The sequence below is a fragment of the Furipterus horrens genome, unplaced genomic scaffold (assembly GCF_987537825.1).
Source record: "Furipterus horrens unplaced genomic scaffold, mFurHor1.1.pri manual_scaffold_3, whole genome shotgun sequence".
NCBI lineage: Eukaryota > Metazoa > Chordata > Mammalia > Chiroptera > Furipteridae > Furipterus > Furipterus horrens.
Window position 1 is genome coordinate 10,906,336 of NW_028327173.1, and position 12,573 is coordinate 10,918,908.

Here is a 12,573-nt window from a genome sequence, read left to right on the forward strand (position 1 = left end):
GGGACTGCCCCTCCCAGGGTTAGCTAGTTCCAGATAGCACCCTTCCTATGCAGATGAACCAATGCAAAGCCATCACCCCAACCTCTCACCACCTTCATCAGATTCTCTTACACCTCAGGGCCAATAATCCCTCCCCTAATCGCCCCAGGAACAAGACTCAGACAATTAGAGACAGCCTGGAGTCCCCTGAAATTATTCAAGTTGGCCAATCCTAAACCTGTTAGCCCTGCCTCACCGGTTCCTTCGAAGGGAAACCAGAGTAAAGACTTTCACACCTCCCCCTCACCAGCTGTCTCCCTACTGACCCCTGTGTGGCCTCAGGGCCGGCTGGAGAAAAGGGAACTCCTCGTGGGAACCGTGAGTAACAAACTGTAACAGCACTCACCTCCTGGCGCGTTGGCCTCACCGTACCTGAGTGATGATAAAACCTGCACTTTCGAAGTCTCAGGTGGCTGTGTTCACTGAGAACTGGACTGGAGGACGGACAGCGGGAAGCCTCATTTATTGCAGGCCCCCTCCCCACTGGTGTTTCACAGGCATTGCTTCTGCCCTTGAACAAGGGGAGGTCCCGGGATTCAAATCGGTGCCATCTGACAACCCCTCCCCCTGAAAGCACCGCCTGCCATCTGCTCTGAGATCCAACCTGGAGGTCTTCAGGCATCGGCATGGCTCTTGCGTCCCCCCGTTTCCCTCCAACCTTGCTATTTACCCCTTCTTAGCCTTTGCCATGTCAAATGTCCTCTTTACCTTCTTGTCCTCACCTGGTGCCAGGATCCTGTTTCACTGTCCCCAGAACCGATGAGCACCGTCACACTCCACCATCTTCTTGCACATCACCTTCTTCCCCCAGAGTCGCAGTTCCCATGGGTGCAGCATCCACATGTGTCCCCTTAACCCATGTCACTGCATCTCAGCATAGGGCCTGGTATGTGATAAGCATCTGATAAATATTTGTTCAGTCAATCAATCAATCAGTCTATGCTTCCACTTCCTTTATCAGTAGTCAATGCTCATCGCCTCTGTCTGGGATCCTTTCCTGACTCTACCCTGATGGCCCTATTCCAGGCTCCCTGGCCATCCAGTCGCCCAGTGGTACTTTGTCAACAGCTGCCTGTTGACAGATCACCTCATTAGCTTTTCCTTTGTGATGTATTGTGGATGGATCATAGCATGGGGGTGTGTGCCATCTTCCAGATCAGGACATCAGTCCCCTGGGGCTGAGACTGTGTCTCCCCGTCCCCATGTTCCTTCTACTCTCCCACCTTCCCTAGCTGCCCCAGGGGCTTGCTTTGGCCACACCCAGTGCCCAGGAGCAGGCTCCAAACAGAAAGAATGATAGCCTGACTCAAGTGGTTTATATTGGAGCCATAGGGAGAACATTCCAGGTCACAGTGGAGTCTTTATTGGGTAGAAAACCACATGCCAAAGGGGCCCAGACCCTGCCTGCTGGGTGGCATTGGAGAGGACAATACCAGGTCACAACACACTAATGGAGTATGCAACAGGCTTTTCCCTCTCCAAAGGTATGAGAGTCCCAAAGCTGCCCCTACCGTTGGAAGGGTCACTTGGTCACTAGGTCCCGACATCAGCCTTCAAAGCCCTGCTTTCACCACTGGGCATATCCTCTTTATTGCCCTTCCTACCTTATCCTCTCCTTGCCCAAGGAAGACACGTGGGCCATGCAGCCACCGAGACCTGGTTATTAATCACAACCCTGCCACTCCCAACCTGTGTGTGACATGGGCACATCCCTTTGAGCCTCAGTTTCCTCTCTGGATTACTGGGGAAGGAAGTGACTTTACTTATGCAAAATGCCCGGAACTTGATCCCCGTTCCCCGTGACTCACCTTGGTGATCTAGGGAGTAAACTGCTCACCCCACCCAGGTGCAGAGGAACCTCAGCAGATCAGGAGAAAAGGTGACCTACCTTGTATTCCTAGACTCACTGCCATCTCCTGAGTGGATTGTTAGAAAAGGGATTTCCTGGGAACCGCTCAAACCTCCAGAATCTGTAAAGGGCGGGGAGGGGCGGAGCTTGGAAACCTGCATTTCTCACAAACACCCCCAGCGTCTCTGTCCTTGTGAAATTCAGAATCACTGTCTTGACGGATGGGAAGAAAGGAACCCTGCTGCCAGTCACCAATGGGACAGGCTGAGGAGACCTGACTCTCAGAGAAATACCACCTGTTCAGGTCTGTACAACTCTGGGGTCTGGGAGCAGACATTGAAGCCCCTATTAGCAAGCAAACCGACATAACTTTGGAGCAGCCATGAAATGGGGGTGACAGTTGTATCTTTCCCAAACAAACGCTGACTGTTAGGTGGGATACATCCACTGTGCCCATCCCCGCTGTACCCATGGAAAGACACAGTGCATGGTGGCTGTCGTCCCAGCTGTACCTGGTCCCATCCAGACCTCCGGAACTTAGCATCCAGCAGGAGAACGGAGTGCACTTTGACCCATGGCCCAGGATAGAGGCTAAAAGAGGAGCAAAGAAAAACGAGAGATCCAAAGAAGGAGTGGATGCTCCCGGGAGGGTGGGGGTGCCGGGGAAGAAGGCACTGGAAGGCCTAGACTTTGACCTGATTCTGCAGGGCCGGAGGGATGTGGACCCACAAAGACAGGGAAAGGCGGCTGGAGCCCCAGCCCAGAGCCGAGCATGCAAGGCAGTCAAAAGAAGAGGAATTTGGAAGGGTAAACTGAGGCTGGAGCGTGGGGGGCTGTGAACACAAGCACAAGCCAGGATTTTTTCCCCGCCAAGGCTTCAGAGCCAAATTCCTCCCAGGCATGTGATTCCCTTGGCTCACAGAGTGGGTTTTATGCTCATTTTTTAATTAGATGCCATCATCTAGAAACAGGAGGGATTGCTTCACTACCTAGAGTAAGCATCTCTGCAACAGTGGGTTCTGGCAATGGGGGACCTGCCTGCCTGGCACCATCACGGGGTGGGCCCTCGATTTAGCTGCCCTTCCCCTGTAAGGAGCACGGGTTTGAGATCCCTACCCTGGCCTTTGGGGACCCTGAGAGCACAATTAGGGCTCCTGTGAGGTGGAGCTCAGTCCTGCAGGCTTTACACACATTAACCCAGTTTGTTCTCACCACAGCCTTATGAGGTTTGTGTGCTATTACCCCCAGTTTTTAGATGAAGAAATGGAGGCACAGAGAGGTGAGGTCATTTGCCTAAAGTCACACAGCACTGTGCGCTGATATCAGTGAGTCTCCCTCAGCCTCTCATCCTATGAGGTTGTCTGGTTTGGAGGCTGAGAATATGCCCCACATCTCCCCCTGCTCTGGGTACAATGCCAAGTGTTTTTCCCAGGCTTTCTCAGAATGTCCAGTTCTCTTAGAAGGGCAGACGCATTCAAAGAGCCGGGTCAGGTGGCTTGGCAGCGGTCCCAGCTCAGCCTCCCCTGCTGCTAACTGCAGACCCCAACCCCCACTATGGGGACCAGCCGACCCCAACAGAAAGGAGACAGACCCAGGTGGGTCTCCTGCCACACCTGCCGTGGCTCCACCTGTCCCGCACTCACCACACCCAACCCTCCTAGCTCAGTCAATTTGCAAAAGAGAAAATAAAGCATACACACAAATACTAACCAACCCCATGTGTTCCCTAGCATCAGGTGATTGTTTGGTCAAGAGCTTCCTCCCTCTTCGTGTGCTGGCTGGACACTCCTAACATCTTCCAGCTGCTGCTGGCTCAGGTGGCTGATCACAAGATCACCCCCTGGGCCGAAACCCCCCCCCCCAACCCCAAGGAAAGCACTGAAGGATCCAAGGAGGTCAGCGCTGAGATCTGCCAGCTGGGGCCCCAGGGGCTGCACTCTGCCAACTCAAAGTCACCTTTGCTTCAACTCCTCAGCTGGCCGGCCAGAGCCAGCCCAGAACCCCCTCCGCTCAGCTCAGCAGGAACAAGGAACCGGCCCCTATTGGGTAATTATTAATCAGATTCTTGCCGTTCCTCAGCCCCAGGTTGGCTTGGGAAACATGCTCCCTGGAGGAGGAGGAGGAGCCGAGGCCCAGGACTGGCATTTGAACATGCAGCTGACCGGCAAGGTGGTATTGTCCGCCGCTGTCCTGCTCCTGGTGACCGCAGCCTACAGGCTGTATAAGTCGAGGCCTGCCCGAGCCCCGCTGTGGGGCAGGAACACCAAGGCCGAGGCTGAAGAGGAGGCAGAAGGCTCCGGACAGCCTGAAGTTCAGGGGGCGGCTCCTGGGGCACCCCATCAGGGGCTGAGACGCCGGAAGAGAAGCAAGGGGCCTGGGGTACTGCTGGGCTGCAGCTCAGAGAATCCGGGGGGCTCCCAAGTCCTGGCAACAGGAGCCTCTTCCAGGGACTTAGAAGCTGAAGAGGCTGGGCAGCCAGAGAGGAAAGGCACTGGGGAGGGTCAGGGTGGGCGGTGCCTGGAGTCTGGCCTGGCACCTCCTCGCTGCAGTGGCCAGGAAGCCGAAACAGGTGCTGGCAGTGAGTCCAAGCTGCCCCACTGCCCCCACCTGGGCAGTGACCCCACAAGCTCCCCACCTGGCCTTGCTGCGGTGGATGGCAGCGATGTGGGGGGTAAGGCTGCTCCATGGCAGAATGGTAGACTCCCTGAGCAGCCAGGAACTGGGGCACAGAAGTCCCCCCACCAGCCCGGGGCAGCCCACTCAGAAGGCAAGAGTGACATGAACAAGAGCTGGGTCATCACTCGCGTGACAGGGGTCCGTGGGCAAGAGGCTGGGGCCCTCCAGGCTGCCTCAGACATGGGCCTGGCCCTGCATCAGCAGGAGGGGACCGCCAACGCCTCCTACACCTTCTCGTCGGTGGCCCGGGTTCGCATGGAGGAGAACTTCCTGAGGGAGAAGGAGGTAGGGACCCGGCCCAGGCTGCAGGGCAAGGTGTATGAGTACTACGTCCATTCTCTCTCTCAGGCCACCTCTAGAGGCAGACTGGTCTCTAGGGCAACAGCCCTGGCCGAGGCTCCACCTCCTGCACCAGGCCCCCTGGGAACAGGGGCAGTCCCCAGAGGCCACGACAAGGACAGAGAAGGTGGAGCCGATCCAGCTGCCTCCTCCCAGCCTGTGCTGTCGCCCCTCGCACCCCCCACGCAAGGCTTCAGCAGGAAGGAGAGCCTCCTGCAGATCGTGGAGAACCCAGAGCTTCAGCTGCAGCTCCATGGCTTCGAGAGCCCTGCTCCGGCCTGCCCGGACCAGAGTGCGCCATCCAGCTGCCCCGCAGCCAGGGAGTCTCCGGAGTCCAGCTCAGCCGGAAGCAGCGGGGAGCCCAACCTAGAGCTCGTGGCGGGGACCAATTTCTTCCATTTCCCTCTCACCCCAGGTTCAGCCCCAGATGTCCACCTGGATCTGGGGAATTGCTACGAGGTGTTGACCTTGGCCAAGAGGCAGAACCTGGAGGCCTTGAAGGATGCTGCCTATAAAGTGATGAGTGACAACTACCTCCAGGTCCTACGCAGCCCAGACATCTATGGGCGCCTGAGCGGGGCAGAGAGGGAGCTGGTCCTCCAGCGACGGCTGCGGGGCCGCAAGCACCTGGTGGTGGCCGATGTGTGTCCCCAGGAAGACGCTGGCTGCCTCTGTTGCTATGACGATGAGCAGGATGCCTGGCACCTGCTGACCCATCTGCCCCCAGAGGCTGTGTCCCGGGGCTGTGCCATCTGCAGTCTTTTCAACTATGTCTTCGTGGTGTCCGGTTGCAAGGGGCCCGGGTGCCGGCCCTCCAACCGAGTCTTCTGCTACAACCCTCTGACCGAGATCTGGAGCGAGGTGTGCCCGCTGAACCAAGCCCGGCCACGCTGCCAGTTGGTGGCCCTGGACGGGCACCTGTACGCCATTGGGGGTGAGTGTCTGAACACAGTCGAGCGCTATGACCCTCGCCTGGACCGCTGGACCTTTGCCCCGCCACTCCCCAACGACACCTTCGCCCTGGCGCACACAGCCACGGCGTGTGCCGGGGACATCTTCGTCACGGGCGGCACGCTGCGCTACCTGCTGCTCCGCTTCTCCTCCCAGGAGCAGCGCTGGCAGGTCGGCCCCGTGGCGGGTGGCAAGGATCGGACGGCCGAGATGGTGGCGGTCAACGGCTTTCTCTACCGCTTTGACCTCAACCGTAGCCTGGGCATTGGTGTGTACCGCTGCAGCGCCAGCGCCCGTCTCTGGTACGAGTGTGCCACCTACCGGACGCCCTACCCGGATGCCTTCCAGTGCGCCGTGGTGGACAACCTCATCTATTGCGTGGGGCGCCAGCACATGCTGCTCTTCCTGGCTGACTACGTCTCGCCCAGGTTTGTGCCCAAGGAGCTGCGGAGCTTCCCCTCCCCGCGGGGCACCCTCCTGCCCACCGTCCTGACCTTGCCCGGCCCCCATGTGCCTCAGACCAGGGTCTAGCTGCCTTCTGCTGGGCACCCCCTGCCCACTGCTCCATGGGCCATTTCTGGTAGAGCAAGCAGCCAGGAATCTGGCCGGCAGAAAGTGAATTCTTGTCCTACCTCCTTCACTGGCTGGGGATGCGTCTTTGCTGTCTGTGGCTGTGGAGGGCAGGTATGAATACAGAGCTAGGGGCTGGTGTTCCGAGGCCAAGGGCAGCCACATCTCCAGCACTGGCTTCAAGTTTAAATTGGGGAGGGGGGGGGGCTCCAGGACCCCAGCGAACTTCAGGAGCACAACCTTATCACAACTGTGATTCAGGTGCCTGCTGACCCCCAGGAACCCCTCAAGCTGATCCCATTGGAGATAGGCCCCTTCCTAAACATTGACCCCTGAGTCCCAACTGACAAGGTTCCCAGAAGCACCTGGAACACACATGTGTGAAAAAAATCGAGGGAGGTGGTTCAGGTAGGACTAGAAGGAGCCCAGGGCAGCTCCAGGGGCCCCAGCCAGAGGGAGAGATAGTAGGAGAAGTCAAACAGCTGAATCTGGAGGGTTCTTTTTTGGCTGCAGAGTAAATTAACCAAAGCCCACTTCAGTTTTCCTCATTACCTGGAATTCTAGCATGAGAAACCTCCATTTTTTGCAGCCATTTGACAAGGCACACCTTGTAGGGGTCTATTAAGAATAGAGTTGATCTTGGGACAGGCAGGAGGAGATGTGACCCAAGGGCCCCTGCCCTCCTGGGACCCCCCACATCTCCCCACATCTCAGAACCCTTCATGATACAGCTCTCCCAGTAACCCAGCCTCACATCAGGGTGGGGGTGGGGGAGCAGCCACTGCTGACCAGTCGACCCTTGGGGGCTGGTGAGAGCCGATGACATGATCCGCCCTCCCTGTGTCATGTTGCCACCTCGTCAGCCTCAGACAGGAGAGGACCAGGGAGGGGCAAGCCCAGGATGGAGCTAAGGAACTAGCAGTGACACACTGAGAGGCTGGGATCCCCGTTCCCATCAGCTCTGGTAACTTCCCAAAGGGAGGAGACCCCCAGCCCCAAGAAGCTACCCACTGACTTGGAGGGAAGAGAGAGAGAGATTGGTCCAGTCTCTAACTGCAGCCCTGTTCCATCTCCAAAGGAGAGGCACACACGGACGGAGGACCAGCCGGGCTCCCGGTCCCAGCCGGAAGCCAGGGGAGCGGGGACCCCTCCTATGTGACAAGCAGCATGGAGGGAAGAAGTAGAGGCGGGGGGTGTACCAGGGCAGGGCTGACAGGTTGGAAGTAAGAACGTTATGGACTTCAGCGTCCCTATCTCGGAAATGGGGAGGACAACCCATGTCCCTCTCTGCCTGAGGCACAAACGAGAGCATCCTAAGAAAGTTCTTCCCAAGTTTCTGGGGGTCTAGGCAGAAGCTGTACTTCCTGAAGCTTCTGGGGCTGAGCTGGGAGTCATTTTGGAAGATGCAGGATTGGAACAAAGAACAAGAAAGAGGTTGGCATGGCGATGAGGACCTTTATTGGACCACACAAGGCGCAGGGCCTGGGATGTGAAGCTGCTTAGTTTATTCCTAAAGGGGGGGTTAAGAAAGGAAAGTAGCTAAGATTGGTGCCTGGGAAGAGTGACCCCTTCGCAAGGCTCTGCTCAAGATTAGAGGCAACACTCAGGCATGAACCTCCAAGGGACCCAGGGGATTGTGGGGTGGGGGGCACCTCAGCGAGGGCACCTCAGCGACATGACTAGGAGGTGGCATCAGTATTGTGGTGCCAGGCCAGGGTTCACTTGAGAGGAGAACCCCATCTGGGACCTGGGGCAGGCGAAGCCAGATCAGCCCTAGAGGCAGGGGTAGGTCCAGGCAAGGAGCCAGGTGGAGGACAAGCCCATGGCGTACATTCGGTGGGGACAAGAGAAATGGTTCCAGTGACAAGGCAGCAAAGTTTGTTTCAGACACAACAGTGGCAGGTGTGTGTCTTCAAGATGCCAGGGAGAGCTGAGCTTTAGGCCTGGGCTGAGCCAGGAAGTAGTGATACACTGTGTCTGCCTCCCTGTGGTCCCCTGGCAGGGACCACTCACCGAATGTCATACCTTTTCCTGTTGAGCCTTTCTAATGGCCTCAGACCGGTTCCAGCACAGGCCTGTTCCACTAACACTTCAAAAAGACGTTCCTTGCCTGGAAATCAACTGCATTCCCCAGAGAAGCAGTGTTCTCCCAGTTCGGGGTGAGAGTCAAAATAATTACCAGGACACCACAGGCACCATACCTGGGTGTGTGGCTGCGTGTCCGCCGGCCCACGTGACTCAAGGGTTCAAGGTTGGGGATTTCCACTTGACCTTGTTTAACAGCCTGGTTTTTCGGCCCGTAGCCCTCAGACTCAGAGTGGCTTCTATGTCAAATAAAGCTGGGTCACCGGGCCTGCTTTCCCAATAGAAGTTATTTCTTCTTCGGGGGAAACCAAATACCTTAAGTTTGGGTTGCTTTCTACGGGAGACCAGCCATGCCATTATAGAATAAGGGAAAATTGGAAAATACAGAAAAGTATTTTAAAAATCTCCGCAAGTGACCCCCCCGCTGTGGTGAGCATCCCTCTGGTCTGTTTCTTCCGTGCATGGATTTTGGTTGGGCTTGACTTTTGCCTAGGTGTGATTATGCTGAACATACAATTCAGTCGCTTCCTTTTTTCACTTCACTTTTGAAAATAAGCATTTTCCCATGTTATTACAAACGCTCGGTAAACAACATTTCAATAGTTACGCAATGTTCCATCAAGCCGCTGCACCACGGTTTATTTAACATTCCCCACTCCTGTTGGGTCTGTAGGTTTTTTTCTGTCATAAATAAAGCATCCCTTGTTTTGTTGTTCCCTGTCTGGGGCCTCCATCAATATTTACAAGAGAAGCCCAGCCTGTGTCTTGTCGGGAATAGCAGGGCTGTTAAAACAAACATCGAAGCCACAGCATTTGCCTGGGGCTGGGGCCTGGGCTCGCTGGGGATGGCAGGGCACAGGGCTGCCCTTGCAGGCGCCCGGCCTGAAGGGCAAAGCAGTCTGGAGGGGCCAGCCCAGGTTTCCTGCCCTGTGGTGCTCCTTATATCTCTGGAGCCAGGATGTAAGACAGGGACCCTGGCCTCCTGCAGGCATGCAGCCACTGATCCGCATCATCTCATTGATCCTTACAACCACCCCATTTTACAGGTGAGAAAACCGAAGCTCGGAGAGGTTAAAAGAACTTGCCTTCATGGCAAAGTTCAAAAACCCTCCATTTCCTCAAAGGCATCTTGGAACCGGGCCTACTTCCAACATGGCAGTCTTTCCATTCCCCTCTCAGGGGGGCACAGGAGCCAAGGGGTTGGCATCAGCTGTCATCTGGCTGCCCCCAATTCCTTCTCCACCCACACCGATCAATTATGCTCTATCCTTGAACTTGGAACTCACATAAACTTTTCTTTAACTCTCTGATCCTCGTTATCTGCACCTGTAAAGTGGATTTGCCACTGCCAGCCCACCATGGGTGTTATAAGAACTAAGAGATGTGCATAGAACACCCAGGCCAAGGACTGCTTCCAAGTTGGTCTCTGTGTCTTCTGCAGGGGCCAGCTCGCTGGAGGGCAGTGTCGGATGTTTAAGCTGCAGGGACCCCATTCGGTTTGACAAGGTCTGGGGTATGCTCAAGTTATTGATATTTTAGATCACCCAGGTTCTGAGACTCTGAGACTCTCCGCCCCTCATCCAGGGTAAGAATGGACTGGCTGCCTATTTGAGATTCAGGCTCAAAGCACGAAGCACTTGCCCAGGCTGCCTGACAGCACAGACGAGCTTCAGAAGCTGCTTAGAGACTCACTGCAGAAACCTCGAGAAGGTGCAGGGCGCAGGGACTCCTTCCTTTTCCAGATTGGGAGTAAGAGCCGCTCAGAGCGACTGGAGGAAATTTAGATAGTTAAAGCCATGACAGGTGCCCAGCACTTCCCGCCTTTGTCATCCTTTCCCAGAAAGGCCTTGTGGCCCCAGGGTGGCCCAGACTGGCTCCCCTGAAGCTGCGGCTGGGAGGAGCCCCCAAGGCAGCCAGGAGGCTGTAGCAGAGGAAGGGAGACAAAGCACAAAGGGAGGAGGTGTGTTCAGGGCGGGAGATGCGGAGAAGGCTGGGGAGCCAGAAGAAAGGACAGCCTGCAGGAGAGCTTCTGCAAACAGCTCCCAGCCTCCAGTTTTTTGAAGAGTGGGATGTGGGTCAAAATAAAACAAAACAATGAAAAGGCAGTCAAGTCTGGGTTGCCTTTTGTGTCTGGGGAGGAGGTGGAGACGTGGATCCCATACCAATAATAAGAACTCCGGCCCTGGCTGGTGTGGCTCAGTGGACTGAGCGCCGACCTGAGAACCAACGGGTCGCTGGTTCAATTCCCAGTCAGGGCAAAATAAAATCTTTAAAAAAATAATAAAGTAGCATTAGAATGATGGACATATTCATTAAAAAAAAAAAAAAAAAAGAACTCCGATGGTCCCTGTCCTGGGTTCTGTGCAAAGACTTGACCATTGTTACATCATAGAATCCTCCCTGAGACACCCTATCTGGAAGGGTTACCCTCATCACAGAGTAGGGGAGGGGTAACAAAGACAAGACATTCCACAAATATCAAAAATTACTATTTAATATCTACTGTTACATCTATTTTTAATATTTTATTTATTTTTAGAGAGAGGGGCAGGAAGGGAGAAAAAGGGAGAGAAACATCACTGTGTGGTTGCCTCTCGCGTGCCCCCAACTGGGGACCTGGCCTGCAACCCAGGCCTGTGCCCTGACTGGGAATTGAACCAGCGACCTTTTGGTTCACAGGCCGGCGCTCAATCCATTGAGCCACACTAGCCTGGGCTGTTCCATCTGCCTTTTTATAATTAAAAAACCAGAGGAGAGAAATAGCGTCATTGTCAATGCACTTGTTGAGCACTCCCGACACTAACAGGAGTTCTACTATGTGGTCTCATTTCACCCTCACGACTGCAGTAGATGGCAGAACTGGCCAACTTCTCTCCTTCCCATCAACTCCTCCGGTTGGGGGACTTGATTTAAAGAGCTGGGACATAGGGTTTACTCTCTTGCGGCTCTTAGAAACCTTGAGACTGTCCCACGTGCCCAAGCCCAACTGGCCTGCTGGATGATGAGCAACCTGTGGCCCAAATGCTCACCCGGTTACCCTGCGTTTGCCTTCACTCAGAACCTCAAAACTTCCATCGTCCCATTTCACAGACGGAATAACTGAGGCTCAGAGGGATCACACGGCTGTGGTGTCAATCCCTGTCCTTCAAGGCCTTGAAAATGTGGCCTCGGCGCCTCCTCACCGGCACCCCATTCCTGAATTGGGCGCCCCAACCTGCACACGTAACTTCCTCATTTCTCACTCGGCGCCTTCGCCTCTAGATCTGCCGTCCCCAGTGATTTCCCTGTGAGCACCAAGGATGGCCTGTTCTGTCTGCCTCTGTCCTGGGTGCCAGCACAGAGCAGCCACATGGCATGGCCCAGAGGAAGCCGCAGCCGAGCTGTGTCCTCATTTGAAATGTGCCATTGGGTACCATGATAGGGTGCTTGGCACTATCCGGCAAGGCTGCTTCCTGTGTCCACTTTCTGCTCTTTCCTCAAACACGCCCCCTTCACTCTGGCACACAGTATCGGGGTGCCGAGCCCCTCGGTTCTTACACTGCTGAGCACAACTGCTCTGATAAAACTGTCAGCCCATGCACGCTAACCAAGAGCCCTTCCCGCTGTCCATGCAAGGGGCAGGCTGGCATAGCCCGGGGAGGAGCCTCCGCAGGAGCCCAACTGCCAGGCATTGGTGGACAAATACCCAGGCTCCCTCCAGCCTCAGTGGATAACTCAGGCTCGGCACTGGCTCCCTGGGTAACAACTGTTTAACAAAGTTCCCGCGTGCTCCCCATCAGTCCCCCTCTTTGCACCTCCATCTTTTGTGAGACAGAAGAGGAGTGCTCCTCCTTCCTCCTTAAGCCCAGGCCCTCTTAGGCTCTTCAGCACTTCACACCAGGGACAGTCCTGCTCCAGCACCAGGCACCAGCAAAGTCCCCTCTCCCCGGGGTGGTTAAGGGCAGCATTCAAACAGGCTCTGGCCTCTACACCGCAAGAGAAGAGCTGCTTTCCCACGGTTGTTGATAAAGAAAAGCCGTGAGTGCACTTTCGAAGGTTAAAAAACACTACCCAAATATAATGCA

At 55.6% G+C, this 12,573-nt stretch overlaps 1 protein-coding gene and 1 long non-coding RNA gene across 4 annotated transcripts; one reads left to right on the plus strand and one right to left on the minus strand.

Moving 5' to 3' along the window:
• Positions 1-210: 210 nt before the first annotated feature.
• LOC150014265 (uncharacterized) lies at positions 211-2,004 on the minus strand. The gene is made up of 3 exons (XR_016509916.1): positions 1,928-2,004; positions 762-922; positions 211-550 (listed from the first exon to the last, which is right to left on the minus strand). It is a non-coding gene; the product is annotated as an uncharacterized LOC150014265 (long non-coding RNA).
• Positions 2,005-3,775: 1,771 nt separating this feature from the next.
• KLHDC7A (kelch domain containing 7A) lies at positions 3,776-10,844 on the plus strand. Of its 3 annotated transcripts, none has more exons than XM_090268687.1 (2): positions 3,776-6,282; positions 9,951-10,844. In XM_090268687.1, exons 1-2 carry the CDS (start codon positions 3,989-3,991, stop codon positions 10,009-10,011), a joined length of 2,355 nt encoding a protein of 784 aa, XP_090124813.1. In that variant the 5' UTR covers positions 3,776-3,988; the 3' UTR covers positions 10,012-10,844. The 3 variants fall into 3 exon arrangements, with proteins under 3 accessions (XP_090124813.1, XP_090124814.1, XP_090124812.1); XM_090268688.1 differs by having other exon boundaries at positions 10,350-10,844; XM_090268686.1 differs by lacking the exon at positions 9,951-10,844 and having other exon boundaries at positions 3,776-6,626.
• The last annotated feature ends 1,729 nt before the right edge of the window (positions 10,845-12,573 follow it).